The sequence below is a fragment of the Canis lupus genome, chromosome 11 (genome assembly GCF_048164855.1).
Source record: "Canis lupus baileyi chromosome 11, mCanLup2.hap1, whole genome shotgun sequence".
Taxonomy (NCBI): Eukaryota; Metazoa; Chordata; class Mammalia; order Carnivora; family Canidae; genus Canis; species Canis lupus.
The window spans coordinates 29,017,889-29,044,919 of NC_132848.1; the positions used below are offsets into that span (position 1 = coordinate 29,017,889).

The following is a 27,031-nucleotide window of genomic DNA, read 5'->3' on the forward strand; positions in this document are numbered from 1 at the left end:
CCCAGGGAGCACAAGCCGGAGGGGGGGAGGAAGGAGCCGGGAGGGGGGCGGGGGAGGCGGGGGGCAGGGCTCACCCCCCAGGCCTGGCCCAGGGAGGGAGTCTCTCCCGGGAAGAGGGGAAGAGGCGCAGGCAGGCACCAGGCTGTTGATCTCTAAATTACAGCGTTGGCGCGCACCGGTTGCTGCGGCAACGGAGTTGTCCTGAACGGGGAAGTGTATAAACATTGCCACAGATGCACAATTAGATCAGGAAGAAGAATAGAACAGAAAATAGAAACTTCCAGCCTTATATAATTCTGGGCCAAAACGTTACCGGGCGCCCAGGCCCCGGCCCAGCCCCGCCAGCGGCTGGGGCCCTGGGCAGCACCGAGGGCCTCTCCCTCCCGGGCCGTGGCGGGGAGGGGGTGCGGGGAGGGCTGCCCCCCGTGGGCCCAGCTGGTGCTCCCGCCGCCCCCACTGAAACACAGCTGAGGAGGCTGACAGGCAAACCCTGCCTCTCGCCAGCTCCCTCCTGCTCTGGAGCCGCGCGAAGGAAGGCAGGGGGGTGACTGGCTTTGACCAAGCACCTACTACCTCCTGGGTCCTGCGAGGTAGGCTTTGAGCCCCCGATTTTACAGGTGAGGGGAAGTGAGTCTTCTCAGGTGTCACAGCCAGGCAGCGGGTGTGCCTGCCTCCCGGCCTCCGCACGTGGGCCCACGGATGTTGACAGCACCTGGGGGCGGGGGGCACCGAAGGTTAGACACACCTGAGTTTGGATTCGCTCAACAGCTAGCTGTGTGGCCTTGGGCAGGTCACTTCCCCTCTCTGAGCCCTGCTCCCTCACCTGTGACGTGGGACTAGCGATGCCTCCATTGGAGCCAAAGTGTGGGGGCTCCCCCTTCCTCCATCTCAACCACTTCCATTGGCGTCTTCACCCACTTCTGTTCCCAACAGGACCGGGGACAGGACGGGAACCCACATGGGGCTACGGGGCCCAGCACAGTCTCGTAGGACTTTCCACAATGATGGAAATGTTCTGTATCAACTCCGTCGGAGATGGGAGCCATTAGCCACAAGTGGCTACTGAGCGCTTGAAATGGGGAGAACTGAAGTTAAAATTGTATTTAATTTTAAGTAAACGCACAAAGCCGCAGGTGGCCGTTGGCCGCTCTGTCGACAGCACGGGAGGACGGCCAGCCCCAGAGACAGCCAAGAGGGCAGCGGCTGAACCCAGGGAGGTGAGCAGGGGCCAGAGCGGTCACAGCTCCCTCCGCTCAGGGCAGGTGGGGCAGGTGGTGGAGCCGAGACGGGTACCGGGAGGCTCCCCAAACAGGGTGGGGGCCATGGAGGCTCAGAGGGGACAGCCGGTGGCCTCGGCTTCTGGCCCTTGGAGGCGCGGCTCGGGCCCCCACGCTCCGTCCCGCGGTGGGAAGCACCCCGCCGGCCACATTCTGTCCCCGGGCCCAGGAGGTCCTGCGGCTTAGGCCCGGCCCTTCCCTTTCTGAGCCGGCATCTCACCTGTCGGGCTTCTCCTCCCCAGGCCCTGCGTCTTCCCAGGTGACCACGCCGGCCTCAGGACATGCACGGACACAGCCGCAACGGGCAGGCCCACGTGCCCCGGCGGAAACGCCGCAACCGCTTCGTCAAGAAGAACGGCCAATGCAACGTCTACTTCGCCAACCTGAGCAACAAGTCGCAGCGCTACATGGCGGACATCTTCACCACCTGCGTGGACACGCGCTGGCGCTACATGCTCATGATCTTCTCCGCGGCCTTCCTCGTCTCCTGGCTCTTCTTTGGCCTCCTCTTCTGGTGTATCGCCTTCTTCCACGGCGACCTGGAGGCCGGCCCGGCGGCGGCGGCGGCAGCGGCGGCGGCGGGGGCCCCGACGGGCAGTGGCGCGGCGGCCCCGACGGCCCCCAAGCCCTGCATCATGCACGTGAACGGCTTCCTGGGCGCCTTCCTGTTCTCGGTGGAGACGCAGACGACCATCGGCTACGGGTTCCGGTGCGTGACGGAGGAGTGCCCGCTGGCGGTCATCGCCGTGGTGGTCCAGTCCATCGTGGGCTGCGTCATCGACTCCTTCATGATCGGCACCATAATGGCCAAGATGGCCCGGCCCAAGAAGCGGGCGCAGACGCTGCTGTTCAGCCACCACGCGGTCATCTCGGTGCGCGACGGCAAGCTCTGCCTGATGTGGCGCGTGGGCAACCTGCGCAAGAGCCACATCGTGGAGGCCCACGTGCGGGCCCAGCTCATCAAGCCCTACATGACCCAGGAGGGCGAGTACCTGCCGCTGGACCAGCGGGACCTCAACGTGGGCTACGACATCGGCCTGGACCGCATCTTCCTGGTGTCGCCCATCATCATCGTCCACGAGATCGACGAGGACAGCCCGCTCTATGGCATGGGCAAGGAGGAGCTGGAGTCGGAGGACTTTGAGATCGTGGTCATCCTCGAGGGCATGGTGGAGGCCACCGCCATGACCACCCAGGCCCGCAGCTCCTACCTGGCCAGCGAGATCCTGTGGGGCCACCGCTTCGAGCCCGTGGTCTTCGAGGAGAAGAGCCACTACAAGGTGGACTACTCGCGCTTCCACAAGACCTACGAGGTGGCCGGCACGCCCTGCTGCTCCGCCCGGGAGCTTCAGGAGAGCAAGATCACCGTGCTGCCTGCCCCGCCGCCCCCGCCCAGTGCCTTCTGCTACGAGAATGAGCTGGCCCTCATGAGCCAGGAGGAAGAGGAGATGGAGGAGGAGGCGGCAGCCGCTGCTGCCGTGGCCGCAGGCCTGGGCCTGGAGGCGGGCTCCAAGGAGGAGGCGGGCATCATCCGAATGCTGGAGTTTGGCAGCCACCTGGATCTGGAGCGCATGCAAGCCACCCTCCCTCTGGACAACATCTCCTACCGCAGGGAGTCTGCCATCTGACCTCCAGGCCCCGCCCTCGTCACTTCCCACAAGAGCCTCTGCCGGGGGGTGGGATGCCAGGACACCCCCTCCACACTCAGGACAGAGCTGACCCTGGCCCCATGGACCTCCTGGAGGGAGGTGGGGGCTTCAAAGACTGGGGAACCCCTTCCTATTGACTCCAGAGCCCAGGCCTGGGAAGGGCCCAGGATCCCCTCTGCCCTGTCAGCCTACCTACTGGCATCTCGGGGACCCCAGACCCACCACCCTTTTCCCACTGACACTTCAAGGACGTGCCCCCTTTACTCTCAGAACCTTGGGGAAGGCGGCTGGACTGCTGGGGGGTGGGCATCATGGGGTTCTGGGGTGGGCAGGGGTTAGTGTGGGGGGAGGGAGGGCGGGGGTGCGTTTCTTTTGCATGACTGTGACCTGTTGCTCTTGACTTTCTTTTGTAAATATCTATAAATGGAGAGATGGAGGCACCAAATCCACCTTCTGCCATTTGTACCTGCAGGATGAGGAGGTGCGGTCCCTCTCTGTGAACCCCTCCCCCTCCCGGCCCAGTGAGCCTAGCCCCTTCCCCCCCCCCCCCCCCCCCCCGCCCAGCTGGCTGGTCCCCAAAGCCAGCCATCCTGGCCCCTGGATGGTGTTGGGTTTGGGTGCAGAGGTGGGGCCCCAAGAGGCAGGACGAGGACCATCCCCTCCCTGTGGTCCCTCCGGATCCCCGGGGTCCAGCCCAGATTGACAATGGAGTTTGTAACTATATATTTTTAATAAAGTATATGGTCCATTAGGGGTAGGCTGATTGAAGATGACAAGCAGAAGAGAAGAGATAGAGTGAGAGAGAGAGACCAACATGATGTGAGTGTGTCTGTGTGTGGTACGTATGTGTCCCTTTCTGAGACACTGACCCTTGGAGGGGACTTTACCGCCTGCCATTCTCCTTCCTGGGATCCAATGGGAGAGATCCCCAGCAGGCTTCAGAGGACCTGGGCTTTGCTACTTAACAGCTGTATGGCTGCCAGCAAGTTGCCCATCTGCTCTTGGCCTCAGTTTCACCATCCGTAGAATGGGATGAGCCACTGCTCCCTCCTGAGAGATGATGGGCAGGAAAGCCCTGTGTGGATGTCAGCTAACCCTCTGTAACCAGGGGGAAGTGGGGAAGGCCTGCCTGGTTACATCTACACACAGGCACACACTCCAGGCTGGGCTGATGAATTTGCCCTCAGGACACTGGTGGGACGCTGGGAAACCTGGTCCTAGTCAGACTTGGTCTCCATTTCACTGTAGGTGGGACTTGGGGTGAATCCCTCCATTTCTCTGGGCTTCAGTTAGCCTGTGCTGTGCAACAAGCCACTCTGAAACCTAGACCACAGTGCCATATTCTTTCTGGAGCTTCTGTGGGTGGATTTGCCTGGTTTCTCTGGGCTCCCTCCAACAGCCATGGAATGTCAGGTAGGCTGTACCATCCAAGATGGCCCCACCCATCAGGTAGTTGGTCTGGCTGTCAGCCCGGGCCTCCCTTCTTCCAAATTCCTTCATGGCATCTCAGGGCAGCAACCTAAGAGGCACGAAGGCAGAAGCTACAAGGTCTCTTGAGCCAGGCTTCGAACTTGACATCATCTCCACTGCATTCTATTGGCCAATGAGGTCACGAAGGCAGCCCAGATTCAAAGGGTGGGAAATCTCCAGCCTTTGGAAGCATGGTAGAGCCACATGGCAAAGGGTGTCCACACTGGGGCGGCATGTGGCCATACTTGGTAGTCGATCACAGAACATTTCAATTTTGAGAGCTACTCCAGCTCTACCTGTAGTCTAGGTGCCAGCTGTGTACCCAACAGTCAAGGTGTAAGGAAGCAGAGGGAACCCTCGCTGTTCCCAGGAATCTTCTAGGTAAAAGGTGCCACTACCTCAGGAAACACAGGCAACTAGCAGGCAAGCTCACCTACTGTGAAGTGCTGTGAGCTGCTTTGTGCATTCACCACTTCACCAGCATTGGCAACGTGGCTGCCATTCAGGTAAAACATTGTGCATCCAACGTGCTTTAACAGTTTTTTTTTTTTTTAAAGATTTTATCAATCTATTCATGTGAAACACAAAGAGGGAGGCAGAGACATAGGCAGAGACAGAAGCCGGTTCCCCACAGGGAGCCCGATGGAGGACTCGATCCCAGGACCCCGGGGCCATGACCTGAACCAAAGGCAGACAGACGCTCAACCACAGAGCCACCCAGGTGCCCCTGCTTTAACAGTTTAACAAGAGAACCTGAGGCCTCTGTCCTGGAGAAAGAAGCTAGCCTGGGGTCCAAATCCCTCAACAAATAACTTGTCCTAATGCCTCCCTTCACATAACACCCTTCACATCCCTTTATTCACCGAACTCGTACCAAATGCCAAGAAACAGGTAGACAAGGATTGTGGTCTCCATCTTCCTGGAGACCTGGGAACTAAGGGGCTGACTTGAACCAAGGTGGAGCCTGGCAGAGGCTAGGAGGCCTGCTTCCCTTTCAATCACGCTCTCCCAGGCAGGGGCTATGTGAGAGGCAGGGCTGCCCCCACCCAGACTCCCCAGAGTGCACCTGTGGCCTTCAGGGGCCCCTGAAGGGCCTTCGGGAACCACTCGGCAAGATAAAACTCAGTTTCCTAGCTGCCCAAGCTCTCAGAGGGGCCTTTGGTGCCCTTGGGCCAGGCGAGAGCACCCCGGGTCTCACGTCCCACACAACTGGTCAGAGATGTCCCACCATCCAGTCCTCCCCACCTTCATCGCCTCTGGCCAACCTCATTCCCAGTGATGCTTTGTTTGGCGCCTGGGTGACCAGCAGTAACTAGAGACCTCAGACTCAGGCACCCTTGGACTCAGAATCTTTGACCAGGAATGCATCTTAGAGGTTAACCCGAGGGTATGACCTGGAGGAGACAGGATAGGCAAGTTCTGACAAGGGCTGGAAAAGCAAGGACTTTCTGGGGTGCCAGGGAGGAGTGCAGGCCTGGGCACTGGAGGGCGGGCGGGAGGGGCCACAGGTGCAGGAGCCCAGAGGCAGGGGGGGCAGGTGGGCGGGTCCGGGGGAGGGGCCGCAGGCTCGGAGCCCAGAGGCAGCACCAAGCTGCAGGGAGGCTCCAGGGCCACGCCGGCTGCCTGCAAACCCTTGCTCGCTCTGCTCTGTGCTGACTCACCTTCCCTCTCCCACCTGTTCCCCTTTCTCAGCCCTCCCACCTGCCTTCCCCCCTGCTCGCTGGCTGGCAGCTCCTCTGATCTCTTTCAGGGGCTCCTTGGCAGCACTGAAATGGGTGAGGGTGTCCGCTGTATCTGAGGTGGAGGAGCCTCAGGTATCACGGAGCCTGGAATCACGGAAGCAGGCTGGCTGAAGGGGAGCTGCTGGCCCTCCCTCACCGCACCCCATCTTCCCAGCCGCAGCTTCCCTCCCCTCCCCTGCACTCCCCACGTCCCCCCTTCAGTCACAGCCTGGGGGAGTGGTGGGCGGCAGGGAGGGAAGGAAGGAAGGAGGGGGTATCAAGTGGGAGAAAGGAAGAGAAGTGGGGGCAGGGGGGTTCGGAGGGTGTGGTCTAATGAAGCTGAAAACCTCCCCCTCATCTTGCCTCCAGTCCCACCCTTCAGGCATCATTCCTGTAGGATCCTCTTTGCTTCCTTCCCGCCAGCTCCTGGGAAACCTGTTCCTTACCTACTGGCTCAGCTGTTTCACCTGGTCAGACTCCCACCTTATCCTTGCTGGTCCATAGTTAGATCACCGGCTGTGACGGGGGTGGGGGCCCTTCTGCCTGCGTCTGGCTTTTCTCACCGCACCTTTTTATGGGGACTGACTTTTCTTAGTATTGATGGAGTCTCCATATTTTCCATTTTTAATGACTACATGATGTTCATAAAAATCCTAGAACTCAGAAGGGCCTAGGCCTAGGGGCCTAGGCCTGGGGGCTCAGTCGGCTAAGCATCCCACTCTTGGTTTCGGCTCAGGTTATGATCTCATGGTCGTGAGGTCAAGCCCTTCACCAGGCTCCATGCTCAGCATAGAGTCTGCTTCTCCCACTCCCTCCCCCTCTGCCTCCCTCCCTGCTCCCACACATGACCTCTCTCTCTCTCTCTTTCAAATAAATGAATAAAATCTTAAAAAAAAAAAAAAAAAAAAAGTCCTAGACCTCAGCAGGACAAACCCTCACAGGTAGGCCTAGAGGGGAGTAACCCTGAGCCCCATTGTCCTGGACCCCAGCCCGGTGGCTTCCCACTACTGCACAGAAGACCAGCTACATAGCTTGTGGGATCTGCTGCAAAATGAAAATAGGTGTCCCTTGTTCCGAAGTTGGGGAAACCCAAAATATAAAGATTTTTCCTTTCTTCAGATTACCTCCTCTGCTGAGTGTGCCCCAGTGTCCTGTTGGACTTCACTTAACAAAACACAAGCTCAAAGATAAAATTAAGAATTTTAAGACAGAGCCTACAGGGCATTAAACCCAGCCTTGGTCCCTCCGGTGAAGCCAGCCCTCTGACAGCTCTGCCAGCGGCCCCTTCCCCTGCAGCGCCAGGATGAATGCAGCTCTTCCCCACCATACACGATGCTGCGATCCACATCTTTGTATGGTTTGTTTTGTTGTTTTACTTGCTTTTCTCCTTGTGGCTGTTTGCTCAGACGAAGGGCTAACAGAATTCTGGGCCATGTTTGCCAGACCGTCTCCAAATGCCACCCGGCATCCACAAGGACAACATAAAGCCAAGTTCTAGGCAAAGGGGAGAGGTTTCAAAACCAAGCCCCCCTTCCACAGCTGCTGAGGGAAGAAGCTTCCACAGCTTCCATAGCTCCTGCGATGGAGAGGGGGAGCGCAGACGAGGAGGGATGGTGGTCGTGGGGTACGGCAATGGCACCAGGGCAGGAGCCAAGAGCAGAGAGACACGCATGTGCATATTTATTGAGAGGAAAGAGCGCAGGTATGAGAGACGGAGGGTCTTAGGTTTGAATTCTGCCTCCACCACGGACAAGCTGTGTGACTTTGGGCAAGTTGATGATGTCTCTGAACCTGTGTCCTGATCTGTAAAAAAAAGGGGGGGGGCATGTATATCTCTCTCACATGCTGCATGGACTAAATGAGATCCCATGTGTGACCTGGCCTGGCATTATGTTGGGCACATCAGTGGACCAAAATAAATGTGAGTTCCCTTCCAAGGAGAGCTTTCATGGGTTTACCATATGAGACACAGACAGTTTGAAAACTGACCTCTGAGCTTCCCGGCAGCCTTGCAAAAAGGGAAATCAGATCACCTAGCACTCAGTATATGAAGAGCAGGAAGCCAGAGAAAGACCATGGGTTCTGACTTACTGTGTGTCCTTGGTAATCTCTTCCCTTCTCTGAACCTCATTTTCCGCATCTTCGAAGTTAAAGAGTTGGACCTAATGACCTCCAGGGCCTGACATGTCTGACAACCCAGGATTTTACTCCCAAGCCCTTCACTAAATGGCCTTGGGGAAAGGGTGGGGAAGGACAGAACTGGTACTTGGCAAACTGGTCCAGTCTTTGTCCCCTCCTGCACCTGCTGGCCACCTCCAGGATCCACCCCTAACTCCACCCACTGGCTGCCTCACCTGTGGTATAAAAGCCCCTCAACCAGCCCCAGTGGGAACTCCCCAAGCAGAGGCAGTTGCCCGCACCCTGGCCATCAGCTCAAATGTCAGCATCACTGTTACACATTCCAAAGGGCTTCATTCATTCAACAAATACTTGTTGAGCACCTACTATGACCATGGTCTGGGAGCGGGGATTCAGCGCTGACCTGAACAAGTGCAGATGGAGCTGGGGCATGAGCCCCCAGCCCTTCAACCCCAGACTGTGGCGCTGGGAAAGAGCCCCAGGCTGGCAGCCCTGAGGCCTCTGGCTTGGGTTGTGCTGCCAACACCAGGTGGGACCATGGGCCACATCTGCCCTTCCCTGCTTAGGCTTGAGACATCGAGCAGACCTCCTGGGTTTCAGTTGTCATAACTGTGCTCCACGGCCATACGTGCCAGGGCAGCATGGCAGGTAGGCCAGAGTCCCTGCTGGACAGAGACCACTGTCAGCACACACACAGTGCCCACAGTGGGAGGGAGACATGAGGGGACCCCCAGGTACCTCATGGACGGGGGAGAGACAGGCTCAGGGAGACATCACAGAGGGACAGGTGCAGAGCCCAATCCAGAACCAGGTTCCTGACCCCCCACCTGTCCCTAGGATCACCTCCACTGGAAGTGCCACTTAGAAGGAGGGTCCAGAGGCCAGCACCTGCCCCTCATGCTTCTGGGGCCTTCCCTGCCAAGCAGAGCAGAGCTCAGCCAACTGTCTTTCTTTCTCAGCTCCAGGACATTTCCAGGCCTGTCCGAGCCTCCTCCATCCTCCCTTCCTCCTGGGCCTCCCTGCCAACACCTGGTCAGGGGCTAAGGGTGAGGTCACAGAGGGGGGAGAGGGCTCAGGAGGTGGTGCCCATGCTGTGGCATATTACACACCACGGGTGTGGGAGCAGGTGGCAGGGACAGGGCAGCTGCAACAGAGTCGGAGGAGGCCAAGAGACAGAAAGAAGCAAAGAGACTGAGACCTTGAGAGAGCCAGAGACAGAAAGACGAGAGACAAAGGCAGAGAGAGAGGCCCACAGAAGAACAGAGCGAGAGCCGGCCAGAGGGAGAGTTTGAGAAAGAGGGAGACACGGGCTCAGGGAGTCAGGAGGGTGGAGAGAAGAGGTGTGTTGGGTTGGGGGATGTGGATGTGGCCGTCCAGCCCTGTGTTTGTAGCCTCATGGGGTGGAGACAGGTGGCACTCACCCCCACCCTGTCACACACACATTCCTGCCAGCCTCCCGTGAACCTCCACACTCCAGAGTGCCAGGTTAACCTCAACAATCCTTCTGGGACAACCAGAACAATGGAGTGTCTGCACTTCACAGGTTACAGAGCCTTAACTCTTGATCTCTCATTTGATACTCACAGCCCTGGGAGGGAGATTCTTTTTATTTTGTTTTAAAGATTTTATTTATTCATGAGAGACGCAGAGAGAGGCAAAGACATAGGCAGAGGGAGAAGCAGGCTCCCTGCGGGTGGATCCTGCAGGGAGCCTGATGCGGGACTCGATCCCAGGACCCCGCGGATCATGACCTGAGCCAAAGGCAGACACTCAAACACTGAGCCACCCAGGTGCCCCTATGAGGGGGAGTCTGTTACCATCCTCACTTCCCAGGGGAAGGCTCTGAGGTTCCATGCCTCTTACCAAGTTCTCGCAGCAACGCAGTGCTCCACCTGGGCAGACAGGTGAAGGCCTCTCAGCCCCTGAGCCACAGCAGAAGCTGGCTGACGGCAGAGTGGGGCTGGTAAGGGGGTGTGTGAGGGGAAGACAGTTGCCAGGAGAGGAGGTGAAGATCTGGGGCCTTTTCTTGCTGGCCGTGGGGAGCCCTGGGAGGTCTTGGAGCAAGGGAGAGAGTGACGGACAGAGGAAGCAGTCGGGAAGCTGGGGAAGCTGCGTGTGGCAGCTGAATGGGCCTGAACCTGAACAGGGAAGTCTGCAGGATGGAAGCTGATTGACCAGAGGGGCCGAGCGGCAGTCCTGACGGGGGTCTGGCCTCTATGCAGCCTTTGAGCCTCCTCTGGGGCCTCTGGAGGATGCTGGATGGGGCAGCAGGAACAGGAGGGGAGGTTTCTGGGCTCAGGAATGAAACAGGCAGGATTGGGATGCAGCCAGAGGAGCCGCAGCAGGGGTGGGTGGCAGGACAGATTAATGACGGGGAAATGCAAGGAGTGGAATGATTCTCGTGTTCTCTGTGACAGGTGAGGGGAGGAAGGACACGGGCAATTGAGCCCGCTGAACAGCAAAGGTGGAAACCTATGGAGAGGATGGACAGGGCTATTTAGGGCCCAGTCCCTGCAGGAAAGGGGTGGGTGAGGAGGAGGCCGCAGGTGACCTTGCCGCCCCCCAGGCAGCCAAGAACCAGGCCCAGGGAAAAAGAAATCAGGCTTTCGGCTACTTGGAAGGCCCAGGCTGACTAGTTGCTTCAGGAAGGGAGCAGAAAGGGCAGGGTTCTTGAGCCCACAGCCTCCCTGAGCGAGGCGTCCCTTCCTCTCCAAATCGTCCTGTGCAATTTGTTTCCCTTTCTGGGCTTCATCTGTGAGAACAACATGGTAATAACAACTGCTCTGTCCCAGGGGCGAGGACGCGCAGTGTAAGCAGCTCCGTGTCAGGCAGGATCCGAGGGAGCAAAGGAGCGGTCCCTCTCTTCCCTCAGGGATGGTTGGGCCTCAGTGGAGAATGGGATTGCTGGAGGCCGGCTGGAACACACTGCCTGCCCTCCTGGCCGCTCCCCACCCCCAGCCCTCTGCCAGTCTCCCGGGGACAGGTCACAGAGCCTCTGGGACCTGATCCCATCTCTTTGAATTACAGATGGGGAGACAGAGGCCCAGGACGGGAGGGGACATGGCTGTGGGTGTGTGCTAATCTGGATGTCCAACAGAGGTGAAGATCCTGGCCCTTCTTGGCCTTGGGCCTATCTATGAAATGGGGGTCTTGGTGGCTTCCTGCCTCTGGGGCCTGGGCTCCCAGAGCTGACATGTGCAGAGGGTCCTGCATACCTGCGGTGCTCAGGAAACCCAGGAGCCTTCTGCTTATGGAGGTCGTGCTCACACGGGCACAGCCACGGTTGGAATTGCCGCCTCGGGCATCACCCAGGCTCAATGCCTGGCTCTGCCACTGCTGCTGAGTGACCTTGGGTGAGTGACTAGGTGTCTCCGAACCTGGGCTGTTCTGTAAAACAGGGAAAGCCTGGCTCCCACCACAAGAGTAACGAAGGTGGCAGCAGGCCACCAGCCCCCTTGGCAGCTGTGGTCCTCAACCACTGGCCAGCCTGTGCCCCTCAGCCTCACTCCCTGCCATCAGTGTCTACGCCTTGCCACTCCCGCATGGGGAGAGCCTGGCCTTGAAGACACGGAGGCAAGGAAGTGACTCCAGCTCCCCTCAGGCCCCAAAACAGAGTCCAGTTTATCTGCCAGCTGCTCCACGGAGAGGCCAGGGCACGGTGGGAGGGTGCCTGGCAGCTGAGGGCCCACCCCCGCCCACCCCACCCTGCCAGGCACTGCCACGCTGCGCCCTTGTGCCTCTCCTGCATCCTGGTGACTGCTCCCCGGTCCTGGGCACCCTGGGGCCTCCACCACGGTGGCAGTGCTTCCTGCTCTTCTCAGCTCCACCTGGACACTGTCCCTCCCGTAGAGCAGGACCATCATGCTCACAGGGGTCCCCCACCCTCCGCTGCATTATTCAGATGAGGCCCCCTGAGTGTTTCCACAGCCCCATCCCAGACAGAGCAGAAGTTCTCCGGGGCAGAGAAGGAAGGAGTCAGGGCTGCTAGATTAGGGGGCAGCATGCACCTTATTCATTCAGCCCACAGAACCTTCTGCCCAGGGCAAGGCACCGTTTTCTACCGCGGAGGCCTGGCACCTGTAGATCTCCTGCCTGGAACTCCCTTCTCCGTCGTCCCCAGCTGGGGCTGGACACCAGGCTGCCAAGGACCGCGCTCCGCACCACTGGCGACCATTCTGGAAGAACATCCAAGCAGAGGGGTGGCACCGCATAGCACAGCCTTAGGAAAGAAGGCTCAGCTATCATCCAGCAGAATATTTTTGGTTTCTGGAGACACTAGGAGACTTCCTCTTTCCCCTCTTTTACAGGCACAGAGGTGCAGTAACTTGCCAAGGTTATGCATTAGTGAGTGAAAAATCTGGAATTTGAGCCCTGTCTCCAGAGCCCGCCCCCTGCACCCTTCTAGCTGGTCTCTGGGCCGGGGCCCGGAAGAGGTTTGCTAGGTGAGGAAATGAGAGAAGCCACTGATGCGATTCTAGCCTGAGGGCCCGCTGCTCGCCAATTGTGCGTCTTTGGACAAATCGCCTCCTGGCCTCATCTGTCAAAGTGGAGCTGAGAACTCCTTTCCTGGTGGAGGCAGAGCCTGGAAGGAACCCACATCTTGGGGCCCTTGAATCCTCAGATCTGGTGAATCAGCAACAGGGAGGGGGTGGAGATGGGTGGGAGATGGACTGCGTGGGCAGTGGGGGCAGGTGGAAGGCTGAGTGGGCTCCGGCTGCAACCAGGACCTCAGCCCTGGGCGTCGGTCAGCTCCTCTCAGTTAGAGGCTCAAACTACATCCTCAGAAGCCCTCTGATCCCACATGGGCTCCAGGCTCACCCCTGTTCAGCTTCAGGGCAGGCAGGAGTCTCTCTCCACTGTTCCAACAGAGGGCCCCAGGTTCCTGCCTCCTTGGCCAGACCTGAGCCCACCCTGAGCCCACCGCTGTGCCAGGGCCATGGACCCCTCTGATGGGCCAGGCCTGAGTCGTGGACGGAAGAGGCACTTGTCTCAATGGGGGAAGGACCGCCTGAGGGTGGGGAGGGTGAGCAGCGGGGCTGCGGAGAAGGAAGAAGGGAGGAAGGAAGCCAGGACGCAGGGATGGGAGAGGGAAATGGGGCAGGAGAAGATCCAGCCTGGCCCCTCTCAGCCAGCTTCTAGGCAGAGGCCGGCACAGAACCCGGGGACCAGGAGACAGGCTTTGCAGGGCTGCGTGACCCCGAGCAAGCCGCACCGCCTTGCTGAGGCTCAGCTTTCTCATCTGCAAAGCGGAGGCAAGAGTGGCAGCAGCCTGACCCCGTTTTCCAGGTGAGAACACAGGCCCGCAGCCGCTCAGAGCCCGGGTTCCCTCCATCACAGCAGCTGTTGGTGGAATCGGATAAAGATGAGGGAGGGAACGGCTCCCCGCCTCAGTTTCCCCTCCTGCCGCGGGAGAAACCAGAAGGACCCCATTCTTCCGTCCCCGGGGAAGTCCCCGCCAGGTGAACGGCGGCAACTAGTCCTCCCACCTCGCCCCCGCGGGACCCCTGCTTCCCGGGGTCCCTGTCCCACACCGCCGCCCCGTGGCGGCCTCGGGGACCGCAGGCGGCGGGCGCCCAGCCGAGGCCCCCCCAGCCGCCGCCCTCCCCGCCGAGCGCCTGCACCCCGAGCGCCCGCCAGCTCCGTGTCCAGGCCTGAGGCCCGCGCCGCCCTCCCTGCGCCCCAAGGCTTCCCACGGCGGTCACGCTCCCCTCCACCAACGCCCCCAGCGGGCGCCTGCACAGGGTGTCAGGTGCTCCGCCGCCACCGCGGGGCAGGACTCGGCCGCGGAGACCTGGCCGGAAGGTGAGGGCGCCCCCAAGGTCACGCAGCCAGGGGCCGGCCGTTGGGACGGAGGTGGGATCTGAGCCCAGGGGTGACTTCGTCCCCATATTTTCTGGCGGGGGCGGGTACCGGAGTTTGCAAAGCGCTTTTCGCAGACATCCCCGAGCCCCGCGTGGCTCCCGCCGCGGCCGGCCCGGGGCCACCGGACCAGACTCCGGGCGCCGCTGGCCAGCGACAGCAGCCACGACCCAGGAGCACTGGACACGTGGCTTGTCCGTGTCGGGCTGGCTGTAAACGCAAAACACACACCTGATTTCAAAGACTCGGTGTGTAAAAAAAAAGTGCATACAGAGGGTGCCTGGCTGGCTCCTAGGTAGAACAGGGGACTCTTGATCTTGAAGTCTTGAGTTCAAGGCCTACCCTGGGTGTAAAGCATCCTTTAAAAATAAAATTAAAAAAGGGGCACCTGGGTGGTTCAGTGCCTGAGCGTCTGCCTTCCACTCAGGTCATGATCCTGGGGTCCTGGGATGGAGTCCGCATAGGGCTCCTCGCAGGGAGACTCTTCTCCCTCTGCCTGTGTCTCTGTGTCTCTCAAGAATAAATAAAGTCTTTTAAAAAGATCAAAATAAATAAATAAAAAGCATGTGTCTTGGAAAGGGTCTCATTCTTTTTTTAAAAAAGCAAAATATTGGGCAGCCCCGGTGGCCCAGCGTTTTAGCACCGCCTGCAGCCCCGGGGTATGATCCTGGATACCTGGGATCAAGTCCCATATCGGGCTCCCTGCATGGAGCCTGCTTCTCCCTCTGCCTGTGTCTCTGCCTCTCTCTCTCTGAATAAATAAATAAAAAATCTTAAAAAAAGAAAAAAGAAAAATATCTCTAATTTTTTAAATTATTGATTACATGTTAAAAATGATATTTTGGGCATGTCAGGTTAAATAAATAGATGACTGAAATAATTTATATACTAAATATATGCATTAAATATGTTTTAATTTTAGATCTTAAATATAGAATTTAAATACAGAATTAACATTTTCTGTAAGGAAATTTTCACCTGTTTCTGTTTACTTTTTTAATTTAATTACTAGAAAATTTAGAGACACCTGGGTGGCTCAGGGGTTGAGCATCTGCCTTTGGCTCAGGGTGTGATCCCAGGATCTGGGATTGAGTCCCACATCGGGTTCCTTGCAGGAAGCCTGCTTCTCCTTCTGCCTATGTCTCTGTGTCTCTCTCCCTCTCTGTGTCTCTCATGAATAAATAAATAAATAAGATCTTTAAAAACAATTTTTAAAAGAAGAAAATTTAAATAGCCAAACTTGGTTCCTGTTTGCAAAGAAAATAAAGGTAATAGAGTGGGAACCTCTAGGTCGAGACTTAGTTGACCAATTACACACCCTGATGGGCTTTTAGATTGTGACTCAAACAAAGTGAAAAAAAAATGATATTTGATGATGTTAGAGAATTGTTGTTATCGGATGTTGTGATGGGATTTTTTTTTTTAAGTTCTTTTCTTTTGGGACACCTGGGTGGCTCAGTGGTTGCCCGACTGACTGCCTTTGGCTCAGGGCATGATCCCGGGATCATACCCCATATCCGGCTTTCTGCATGGAGCCTGCTTCTCCCCCTGCCTATGTCTCTACCTCTCTCTGTGTGTCTCTCGTGAATAAATAAATAAAATCTTTAAAAAAATAAAAGTTCTTTTCTTTTATAGATACATCGTCAAATGTTTAAAGATTATATGTATATGGGATTTGCCTCAAAATAATATGGGATGATTGAGCTAAGGGGGTTATTTAGTTTGATTTAGTATGTGTCTAAACAGGTCGCTGGGTACATGGGTGTTCATTGTATATGATTATGTACTTCTGTATGTGCTGAAAATTTTCTGTAATATAAATACTTATAAAATAAAAAATCAAGTCATTTCTCACTAAGGTCAACTAGTAATAGTTTGTTTGGAGGCAAATAAATTGTCCTTCTTTGGAAAAAGATCAAAATCAAAAGGCTTTTCACTATATTAATAACAAACAAGGCTACAAGGCAAAAGCATTATTAGGTACAAGGAAGGAATAGATAACTCTAAGAAGATATAACAGTTCTAGACTCACACACCTGATAACATAACTTCAAAATAGACAAAAAAAAAAAAAAAAAGAGAAACTTGCAAGTCTATTATTATAATGAGTGATTTTATCACAACTCCTTCAATGACCGGTATATCAAGAAGATAAAATCATTAAGGGTATAGAAGATATCAATAAGACAGATATTCAATATCATTAGCAATCAGGGAAGTATAAATGAAAACCATACTGAGTTGGAATTCTACTCCCACTAGCTTGGCGAAAATTATAAAGTTTCACGTTCGGCAAAGATAGGGCTCAGTGAGAACTCTCACCAACTTTGGGTAGGAGTAAAAACTGGCTCAATCTCCTTGGAAAATAGTTTAGCCTTGTCTCATAAAGTAAAGTTGACCACAACACACAGGATGAGTTAGCATTCCTCATCCTAAATTTATTAAGAATACACATATATGTGGTCAATCCACAAGGAGAATCAGAGGAGGAGTAGGGGCGCAGGTGCAGAGGGGCACAGGGGTGTGCTCCTGAGAAGTGTTGGCAATTTTTACAGGCTTCTAGATTGCTCTTTAAATTGTTTACCTTTTGCATGCCTGTATATTTGTACATATCATGTCTGTATGTGAATGTATAAGTGGAAGGACACCCCAGACAGTTTGCAGTGGCTCTGCCTAGAGAGTGTTATTGGGGGAGGGAGGAGAGGGCAAGGAGAGAATTCATATTATGTTTGTATATTTCTGGATTGTTTGCATGTTTTTACAGTAAGTAACTTTAAAGATCCAATTAAAGCAAATGAAGCAAAACAAAACCCAAACATTAACCCTGGCTGGGAGAAAATGCCACAAGGGCATTTTAGGAGGCTGATTGGTGGGATGAAAAGAGCCTTCATGGTCTGGTGAATTACGTGATTACCCGAAGGCTCAGTTTCCTCATCTGTAAAATGGGCCTCATGGGGTTTCTGGTCTCATGGGGTCTCCAGTGGCCCAGAGTGGTCAGTACAGGAGACGCTCCTAAGTGGGGCAGGAGTGTTTGGGAGGCTAGGGGAGGGGATGGAGGGCAGGACTGGAGACAGACTTTCAGCTGGGAGGTGTGGAAGGCTTCCAGGGGAGGAGATGTGTGTGTGCCAGGCCCTGGGGAACCAGGAGAATGGGGAGACGGGGTCCAAGAATGGTGTATCTAGCTGGAGGACTCAGGTGGGGAGGAGGGGGCTTACACAGGTCTGGGGATGGGGCGGTGCTGCGGGAGGAGGTGGGAGGGGAGAGGCTTTCCTGAGGACCTGGCAGAAAGGAGGACAAGGCTACCGGAGGCCTCCTTTGGAACCAGAGAAATCATGCAAAAATATGCAAAAGACCATGCAAATGAGCCCGGCTGGTGGCTGGTGGGAAGAGGGCCCAGCTGGTGATTTTTGTTCCCGGAGTGTGGTCCAGGGCCACCTGTGACAGAATTACCTGGGGAACTCATCCTGGTCCCCTGCCACCCCCAGCCCTACTGCTTCCATCCTCCAGGGCTGCAGCCCAGGAGTCCACGTGTTCCAGAAGCCCTCCCAGGTGATTATTTACTTCTGCGCTCGTTTATTGAGCAGCCACATGGTAATGCCTTATAATTATAACACATTCGAATATATGCACCTTGTAATGTATAATATAAACATTCAAACAGAAAAGTAAGTCTCCTTCTTCCCTCATTCTCCACCCCCATGCCAGAGGCAACCACCAGTGCTGTTCCCGTGGGTCCTTCTGGAAGCTACTCTGCACATCCCCAGGTGATCCCCTGCCCGTTCAGGTCCACAGCATCTTGGAGTCCTAGGGTGATGTCTCTGGGTCCCCCACAGATCAAACGTCACTCATTTGTCTTTGTTCACTCACTCAAAATCCACTCAGAGCCTGCTGAATGCCAGGCTCATGCCAGGCACAGGGGAGACCTCAGTCCTGTCCCCAGAAACTCATGAAAAGGGGAGCCAGTTGCACAAGGCAGCACTGTCCAGTGGTTAGCGCCCACCTGTGCAGTCAAGATGCCTCTTTCAGCAAGAATCCCTCTCCCTGGGATCCCTGGGTGGCGCAGCGGTTTGGCGCCTGCCTTTGGCCCAGGGCGCGATCCTGGAGACCCGGGATCGAATCCCACGTCGGGCTCCCGGTGCATGGAGCCTGCTTCTCCTGCTTCTCTGCCTATGTCTCTGCCTCTCTCTCTGTGTGTGTGTGACTATCATAAATAAATAAATTAATTAATTAATTAAAAAAAAAAAAGAATCCCTCTCCCTGACCGCCCATTTCCTCATCTGTATCAGGTAGTAATGGTACTTGGCTCCTGGGGTGGCAATGCCGGGGGTCAAGGGTCTCATGGAATAAGGGGAGCAGAGCACACTCTTCAATGAACACTGGTTTCCTTCCAGAAAACAAGGCCTTATCCGGAGCAGAGCAGATGGGAACAGAGAGATTTTTCCAACAGAGGCTGACCAGGTTTGGGGGCCTATGGGTGTGCGCTAAGGGTGGGAAGAGAGTCTTATTATCTCTCCCTGCTCTTGGGCAGAGATATCCCCATGCTGGAGTTTTGGGTGCTCTGGGATCTGGGAGGGCAGCTGTGACCACAGCAAAGGGCCACATCCCTTGGCACTCAGGGCCCCTGGGGTGATAGGGGAGCCCAGCAACATCTCCACGTTCACTCTGGGTCTCTCTGAATCAGCCCTTACTTTCAAGTCCCGCCTCCTCCAGGCAGCCTTCCTGACTGTACCAGCCAGTATAGGGAGGGGAAGGAATGCTCATTACATGCCAGGCTTACTAGGTGCCCACTGCTGGGTCTGGCACGGTCACACTTTTCAAAAATCTAACTTACTCCTCCAATTCCCCTGGAGGAAGGTATTTCATACCATTTTACAGGTGAGACAAATGAGGCAGAGAGAGACGAAGTGACTTACCCAAGACCACACAGGGATCAGTGGTGGGGATTTATCTCTATGAGGACTCTGAACCTCCTTTGTTTTCACCTTAGGACTCTCTCTGAGGGCCCAATTCCCCCATAGCAGAGTTCCTGCTGCTCAGACACTCAGCGCAGGGTGACCCTGGCTCACCTGGCCTGCTCTTCTTGTCTCTCTGGGCCTCACTGACCTCATCTGTGAAATGGATGGATTCTCACCCGTGGCAGTAAGGACGTGAGGGCATCCCGGGTGTGAGGGCATCTGCAGCTTCAGTCCTCCAGGACCCCTCCGCCTGGCCTCCCCAGCCAGACCCCTCCAGCTCAGAAGGCCCCACACAAGCTCAGCATCCTCTGATCTGCTCCTCTTTCCAGGTACCGTCCAGCCCCATGACCCCATCACCTTGGCCGGAAGCCTGAGCTCTCCCAGCCGTCACTGGTCCTCACCCTCCCACCCCCGCCCTCACAGGCACTAAGTCTGAAGCTTCTCCCAGCAAAGTGCTCAGCTGGCTTCTGCTCCCACAAAGCTTCAAGCTCCCCAAGGGGAGCCCACCTCAGTGTCTGAGTTTGGATTATAACAAGAATACCATGGACTGGGTGGTTTGAACATCAAATATTTATTTCTCACAGTTCTGGAGGCTGAGAATCCAAGATCAAGGTGCCAGCAGATTCGGGATCTGGTGAGGCCTGCTTCCTGGTTCACATCTCCTCCCGGTGTCCTCGCACAGCAGCACAGCAAACGGAGGAGGGAGCTCTCTGGGGTGTCCTTTATAAGGGCGCTAATCCTATGCGTGGTGGTTCCACCCTCATGACTTAATCACTTCCAACCACTCCCCCGCCCAGTACCATCACTGGGGTTAGGATTTCAACATATGAGTTTGGGGGGATGCAAACATTCAATTCACTAGAGTCAAGTCCACTCAGAAAACAGCAGGAGAACAAGTGAACATCCCAATAGCAGGTGCTGATGAGACCGTCCTGGTTCTGTCCGGGACACGCAGGGGTCTTGGAAGATCTCTTCTCATTTGGGACAAGGTGCTGGTGGAACAGACTACCCGCTGGGGCCCCACCTTCCTGTCCCCAACTCTGCCCACATCCAACATGCTCAGGAGGGTGGGTGTACATCCAGCCTGGTGGGGACCCCGCGTGGGCTGGGAGGGCTCATCTCTGTACCAAAGAGGAGATGGACTCCAGCACATGGGGCGTGCAGGGCTGAATGTCTGCAGTGAGTCCACAGAACAAGAGGCTTCAGCCTCACACACAAGCCGAGGGAGGGAGGTGAGAGAGTTCCCAGTCCCACCGGGCACTTCCTCCCGGCCCTCGTCACTTTGGCTGTCACAGCTGTGAGCCTCTGCACTAGGTTGATTTTCAAACATAATATATTTTCAAATCAACTCACTTTTTTGTCTAAACAAATTTATTTTAAAAGGAAACATTCTAGGGGCACTTGGGTGGCTCAGTGGTTGAGCGTCTGACTTCAGCTCAGGTCACAAACCCAGGGTCCTGGGATCAAGTTCCCATCAGGTCCCGGGCAGGGAGCCTGCTTCTCCCTCTGCCTTTCTCTATGTCTCTCATGAATAAATAAATAAAATCTTTTTAAAAAGGGGGGGAGGGGATCCCTGGGTGGCTCACCGGTTTAGCGCCTGCGGATGGCCCAGGGTGTGATCCTGGAGTCCCAGGATGGAATCCCACGTCGGGCTCCCTGCGTGGAGCCTGCTTCTCCCTCTGCCTGTGTCTCTGCCTCTCTCTCTCTCTCTCTCTCTCTCATGAATAAATAAATAAAATCTTTAAAAAGAGGGGGGGGGAACGTTCTCTCCCCTTTTACAATGGATGGAAATCAGTCTTCACTTGCCAGAGACAGAAGGCAAAGGTGGACATCAGTGCAATGAAGTCAGCCAGGGTGATTCTGTGGCTGCCAGGTGCTCCTGCCTTGCTGCTCCGGGGGCTGAGCCCCAGGCCCGCTTTAGGGAGAAGGAGGTTAGAAAGTGGGGTTCCTCCCCAGGGCTGCATGGAGACCATGCCCAGCACCCCATCTAAGGGGTGGGGAAAGCACTGAAGGAAACTCCCTGCAGGCAGGGGAGGGATGGGGGAGGCTGAGCACCCCGTCGGTGGGACCAGGGCCTGTGCTGGAGGCCTTAGATGCCACCTCCGGGCAGCCCGGGAGAGGTGCGCGCGCGCCACCCGCTCCCAGAGCGAAAGGACGCACAGAGAGGGTTGGGGCAGCTGCCGGGCCTGGAACTCTGCCGTCGGGAACCACGGCCTCTACTGCAGCCTTGGCCAGGACTCCCCCAGGCAGGGTGCTCGCCCATGCTCAGGGCCACCTGCTCAAGGGCCACTGCGTCCCAGAAGCGTCCCCGGTTTCCCTATTACAAGTGAACCCGTCCAGGGCCCTTCTAGGGGCTGAGGCTCAGGCCCCCGCGTCCCCGGAGACTGGGCACCGGGGAGTGCGCTCCCCCCACCGCAGGGACCCGGACCGGGAGGCACCGCCGCGACCCGGCTGCAGCGCCCGCAGCGGCCACACGGGGGCAGCAGGCGAGCGCCCTCCGCGCCGCCCCCGCCTGAGTTCTAGCCCCCGCGCCGGTCCGCTTGTAGCTGGCTGAGCTGGGACCTTTAGCAAGCAGGTCGTCGTCTCAAACGGCGGCCTCAGTTTCCCCATCTATCAAATGGACTAGGCTGCCTGCAAGGGACTCTTTTGACCGTGACCGGGAGTGAACTTTAGTAATAAGAGGAGAGGGGCTCTTGTGCTCACAAAGTGGGGTCCCGCCTGGGTCTGACAGACGCCTCTCATCCCCCGGGGAGGCGGGGGGGGGGGGGGGGGGGGGGGGGGAGTAGTGAAGCTGAGAGAGGGAGGTGCGTCCCCTGCGGTCACACCTGATTCCACCCCAGCACCCGCCTGGGAGACCCCTGTGTAGACCTGGAACCTGAGCCCCAAAGGGGAAGGGACTTGCTGTGCTCACACTGAGGTCGAGGGCAGAGTGTGCCTCCTTCGACTGCTCTGCCTAGTGCCTCCCTAGACGGTTAAGGACCTAGCAACTTCACCCTCCTACCTTAATTTGGAAAATTAGGGACACCTGGGTGGCTCAGTGGTTGAGCATCTGCCTTGGGCTCAGGTCATGATCCCAGGGTCCTGGGATCGAGTCCCGCATTGGGCTCCCTGCAGGGAGCCTGCTTCTCCCTGTGTCTCTGCCTCTCTCTGTCTCTCATGAATAAATAAATAAAATCTTAAAAGAAAGAAAAATTACACAGAACAAGAATTGGCAGTCCATTCTGCACACAGAGCAAGAAGGGAGAGGCTCCTTCTAGGGGCTCAGGCTCCCGAGGGCCCTGGGAGTCCCGGGCTCAGGGAGCAGACCCCCTACACAACCCCTGGAGTGTCTGTCACAGGACCTGCCGCCCAGGCCCTGCCTCCCACCCGGCCCCATTCCAAGGGTCTCCTGCGGGCAGCCAAACACAAGCCCCTTCCATCTCCCTCAAGAGGAGGGACAAGGCTTGGGGTGGGGGTTCGAACCCCTGAGCACAGCACAGCAGCTGTGGGAGGAAGAGGAAGATGCTAAGGTTCATGGTAGCCCGGAGGCAGGCCAGCACTTGACCTGCCTCCCTCGGGCCATGTCTACACCACTGAGCTGGCCCCTTCATACCTCAGGGCAGGAGAAAACGGCAGAGGGGATATTTGCAGAGCCCCTCGCACAAGCCTGGCCCCGACTTGGAGTGCTTGCCTACTGGGTGCTCCAGCCCCTGTGAGAGGCGACACCGTCCCCTGTCCCACCTACAGACGAGGACTGAGCCACAGCCACCAGAAGGAGTGAGCAGAGTGAGATACGAACCCAGGGCAGACTGGCTCCCACACCTGCCACAGAGCCTGGGGTCTGCCCTGCATCCTGGGCAGGGGTCCAGCAGGTGGCTTCCCCATGTGGCCTCAGAGCCTGGAGAGCAGTAGGGGAGCAGGTTTCTAGAGCGGTCGGGGCAGGTCAGAACGCCACCCCGTGCCTCAGTTTCCCCAGTCCTACCCACTCACGGTGCAAAAAAGTACTGAAGAGACCTGCCGGCTGACCAGAGTAGGGTGTTCCAGACAGTGCTAGTGTGGGGGAGAGCCTGGGCCAGCCTTCCAGGACCCCCGGTGGGTGGGTGGGACACAGGACGACCAGGGCCACCAGGGCCAGCATCAAGGACCATGGGGAGAGGTGCAGAGGATGAGGGGTTGGAGTCATTGTGGCAGCAGAGCTGTGGTCCTCCCCACCCCTACCCTGCACCCAGACCCAGGGACTGCCCTGATCAGAGACGTGTGGCAGCAGGAAGGCCAGAAATTCCTCCCCTTCGTCATCATCATCATCATCATGGACTTCCAAGAAGTTCAAAGAATTTCCTCCCCTGACCCCAGTGAAGGCCTGTGGATGGAAGCAGGAGGCTGGGGTAGAAGCCCTCTGGGGCCCCCCCTGCTGGGGTACGTGGAGCAGGCCTGGGAGTCAGGGAGACTTCCCAGAGGAGTTGGCTGGTCCTCTGAGCTTTATGAAACGGTTCCACTCCCATGTGATATCCAGGGGAGTCAAATTTGGAGACAGAAAGAAGGGTGGTTGCTCCGGGCTGGGGGGCGGGGGTTAGTGTTCAGAGGGCACAGAGTCGCAGTTTGGGGAGATGGTGGTGATCGTGGTTGCACAACACAGCCAACGAATGTATTCAGTGCCGCTTAAAAAAATGCCTGATGTGGTAACTTGCAACTTATGTATATTTTAGCCCCATTTTAAAAATTGTTTCCATTTTTTAAAAAAGATTTAAGATTTAATGAATTTATTCATAAGAGACACACAGAGAAAGGGTAGACACAGGTAGAGGGAGAAGCAGGCTCCCTGCGGGGAGTCCAATGCGGGACTCGATACCAGGACCCCGGGCTCTCAACCTGAGCCGAAGGCAGACGCTCAACCACTGAGTCACCCAGGCATCCCAGATTGTTTTTATTTTTAAAAAATAAACAAATAAGCAGGAATGGGGAGAAGAGCAGGGGAGAAGGAGTCTCCCAAAGATGTGGAACAGGAGGGAGAGTGTGTCCCCAAGAGGCAAGGGCACTGAAATGGGAGCATCGAGTGCAAATGGGGAAGGAAGTGTGGGGGCCGCAGGCAGGGCATAGCGCACACTCACGACTCCCTTGTCACGGTCATCTGGTGTCCCAACGCCTTCCACCTGCCCGAGACCCCATCCTCTACACACAGAGTCCCACTGGGCAAGACACTCCATGCTCCCGAGACCTCTTGGTCACTGTGACTCCGGGAGACTTAGAGCCTCCCCCCCCCCCACCGTCCTGGCTGTCACGCACACCCCTGAATTCTGGGAAGAACCCCCACCCCGCCCTGCTCTGTCCTCTATGAAAAACCTCCCGGGACCCCTATGGCCTGCCAGATATAACCCAGAGGCCTCGGTCTGGCATCCAAGGCCCCTGGCCCTGGCCCCAGCTGACCTCTCTCATCACTCCTCGAGGTTACTGGGCCCCACCACGCGCACAGCCCTGCACTGGCCCCGTGGGCACCCACGCCCACCTCGGGGAGCAGCCTCCCAGGAACCCACGCCCTGCCCGGTCCTTCCCTCCCTCCTTCACCTTTGTCCTCTCGGGATGCCCCTTCCCACCCTCCGAGCCTGATCTTGTCTCCTCTTCTGCGGGCATCCTGGATCTTCTCCCTGTGACCTTCCCCTGGGCAGGGCCGCCAGGGCACAGGAGGGACTCAGACAGGATCTGCCGGGAGGTGCGTCTAACGCGGGCTCCTGTCCACCTCCCTGTCACTCAGCAGGAGCACGTGGGGCTGGCAGAGAGCTAAGTGTCCCAAACCCTGGCTTTCTGCCGGGTCCAGATGTGCTGTGTGACCTCAGGCAAGGGTCTCCCTTCTCTGGGCTTTGGTCACAACCTTCTAGGAAATGCGGCCTCCTGAGCAGTTGGTCCCACGGAATATGCTGTGTCAGAGAGTAGTCAAGGTGGGGCCGAGGGAGTCATCAAAGCCATGATCTGAGGGTGGGGCCCAGAAGGCAAGAGGACCAATGTCACCACCGCCACTGTGGAGATTTCTGGATGCTCACCCCCACCCCCACCCCAGAGCTATGTTTGGCACTTAGCTGAGGCTGCCCGGGCCTGCTGGTATGTCAGGGAGGGGCCAGAGCTTTGTCACTACCGCCAGCACCACCAGCATCCTCTTTATCACCACGTCATCATCTCCAACGCCATCATCGTCAAGAAGTTCAAAGAATTTCCTTCTCTGGAGGGCACCTCTGGCCAGAGGCAAGCCAGCTCTGTGTATACCTAGTGGGAGGGACAAGAAGACCCTTCTAGGCCCCTGGAAGAGGGGCTAGAGGGAAGCTCCCATGCCCCTGACCTCCTCAGGGGTGCAAGGCAGGGAAGGGACCCCACTTTACTGAGCAGGTGCTGGGCATTCTCTCCCTAAGCTTCCAGGCTGGGTTCCTTGTCCATCTTACAGATGGGACTACTAAGGCTCGGAGAGGTCAAGCTTGCACAGTTGTGAGGTCATGAGGAGGGGCTTAAACCCAAGCCCTCTGCCTTCTGTTTGCTCATCCCTATGCCTCTGGCCACATGGCAAAAAGCAAAGTACATCTGCCTCTGACTGTGGCCCCTTTCATAGCCCCAAGCGTCTGTCCCCCCTGCTGGTGACTCTGTGCACCCCCCCCCTCCCCCCCCCCCCCCGTGACTCTGCACCGTGAGGTCTTTGCAGTGCAGGTAAGAGCCAGGCTCTGGAACCTTCCTGCCCAGGGTTCAAATCCAGTTCTGCCTCTTACCAGCGGTGTGACCTTGAGCCCCAGCTCCCAGGCTGGCAGCAGGGCTAACAGGGTCGGTATGTGGAGAGCAATTAGAAGAGAGCCAGGCGCACAGCATCACCCAAGAAGCATTGGCTAGCAGAATTCTCATTTCCCTGCCAGGCAAACACCTCCTCCTCCTTCGGTACCTTCCTGACCACCGCCCTGGGCCTCCTCCCACCTCCAGAGATTTTCTCATCCTGCAAGGGGGGGCCCAGTTACCCCCTGCACCTCCTCACTCCAGAGCACGCGCCTCCTGAGCGTAGTGGTCTAGAGTGTCCTGCCAACCCCTCCCTGCATCCGGGGCCCAGCCCAGGACTAGCCCTAGCACGCCCTCAGGTGTGCTGATGATTGAATAGGTGAGTGTACATCCATTTCCTCCTCCCACTACTGCCAGCCACCTCCTCACCTCTCAGGATTTTGTAGAATCTTCCCTGACCTTCTGCTGCCCCATCTCAGCTCAGGCTTAAGCCCTGTGAACCTAAATTCTCCCCAGGCCTCATCCCTCTACCTTTCAAGCACAGGTTGAGGCTTCTCCTATGATTTCTCCCACCCTGCACACCTCCTGGCCTCAGTCTGGGAGCCTGTTGTCCCGACATCCCCTACCCACTGGCTGTGTGTGGTTGGGCAAGAGCCTGCCTCTCTCTGAGCTCTGGGGATGTCAGCTGTAAAAGGGAGAGGAGAACTCACCCCTCAGTGGATTGCTCTGAGTATCAGGGCAGGTAGGGAACTCTTTGTAAACTGGAGAGGCTGATGCACTTTGGAGATCTGTATTAGTGGGTGTCAGATGCTGGCTGGAATGGGAGTGGAGTGGGGGGCATATTGGGTTATAACTCTGCCATGGGCTGGTTAGAACCCCCCTCCCCTCTCTCAGAAGAATTAAACCAAAGGGCCCAGCTGTGTGGGAGGGAAGCTTGTGCCCTGTAGCCTGGGAATCAGAAGGTGTGGGGCAGATTCATTCCTCCCCTGGCCTGAGCCCCAGCTCTGGGCCAAAACATGTGCCAAGCTTTATGGGGAAACAGTTCTGGAAACCCTTCACTACCACCCAGTGTGAACCAGGAAGCCAGGCCAGGGAGGCATGACTGCTGTGAGGGCAGAGAGGGCAGGGGTCCTGGAGGGCTTCCCAGAGGAAGTGGCCCCAGGACCGGACTTGGCAGGAAGCCACTGCCACAAGGAGTGAAGCTGAGTGGTAGGAGCCCCCGTGGACCCCAGCACTCC

General features: G+C 56.8%; 1 protein-coding gene and 2 long non-coding RNA genes across 5 annotated transcripts in view; 2 read left to right on the forward strand and 1 right to left on the reverse strand.

Annotated features, from left to right (window-relative positions):
- KCNJ4 (potassium inwardly rectifying channel subfamily J member 4) overlaps positions 1–3,677 on the forward strand; it is a 28,063-nt gene extending 24,386 nt beyond the window's left edge. The window contains exons 2-3 of one of the 2 annotated variants that reach the window (XM_072843962.1): positions 934–1,217; positions 1,520–3,677. In XM_072843962.1, the coding sequence (XP_072700063.1) occupies positions 1,559–2,905 (1,347 nt within the window). In that variant the 5' untranslated portion in view covers positions 934–1,217; positions 1,520–1,558 and the 3' untranslated portion in view covers positions 2,906–3,677. The remainder of the gene's footprint in view (positions 1–933; positions 1,218–1,519) is intronic. The other variant, XM_072843963.1, reaches the window with a different exon arrangement.
- Positions 3,678–5,915: 2,238 nt separating this feature from the next.
- Positions 5,916–15,973, forward strand: LOC140642842 (uncharacterized). The gene is made up of 2 exons (XR_012039247.1): positions 5,916–11,609; positions 12,277–15,973. It is a non-coding gene; the product is annotated as an uncharacterized lncRNA (long non-coding RNA).
- On the reverse strand, positions 7,774–9,283 carry LOC140642841 (uncharacterized). 2 transcript variants are annotated; one of them, XR_012039245.1, is made up of 3 exons: positions 9,100–9,283; positions 8,660–8,918; positions 7,774–7,920 (listed from the first exon to the last, which is right to left on the reverse strand). It is a non-coding gene; the product is annotated as an uncharacterized lncRNA (long non-coding RNA). The 2 variants fall into 2 exon arrangements; XR_012039246.1 differs by having other exon boundaries at positions 8,660–8,921.
- Positions 15,974–27,031: the final 11,058 nt, after the last annotated feature.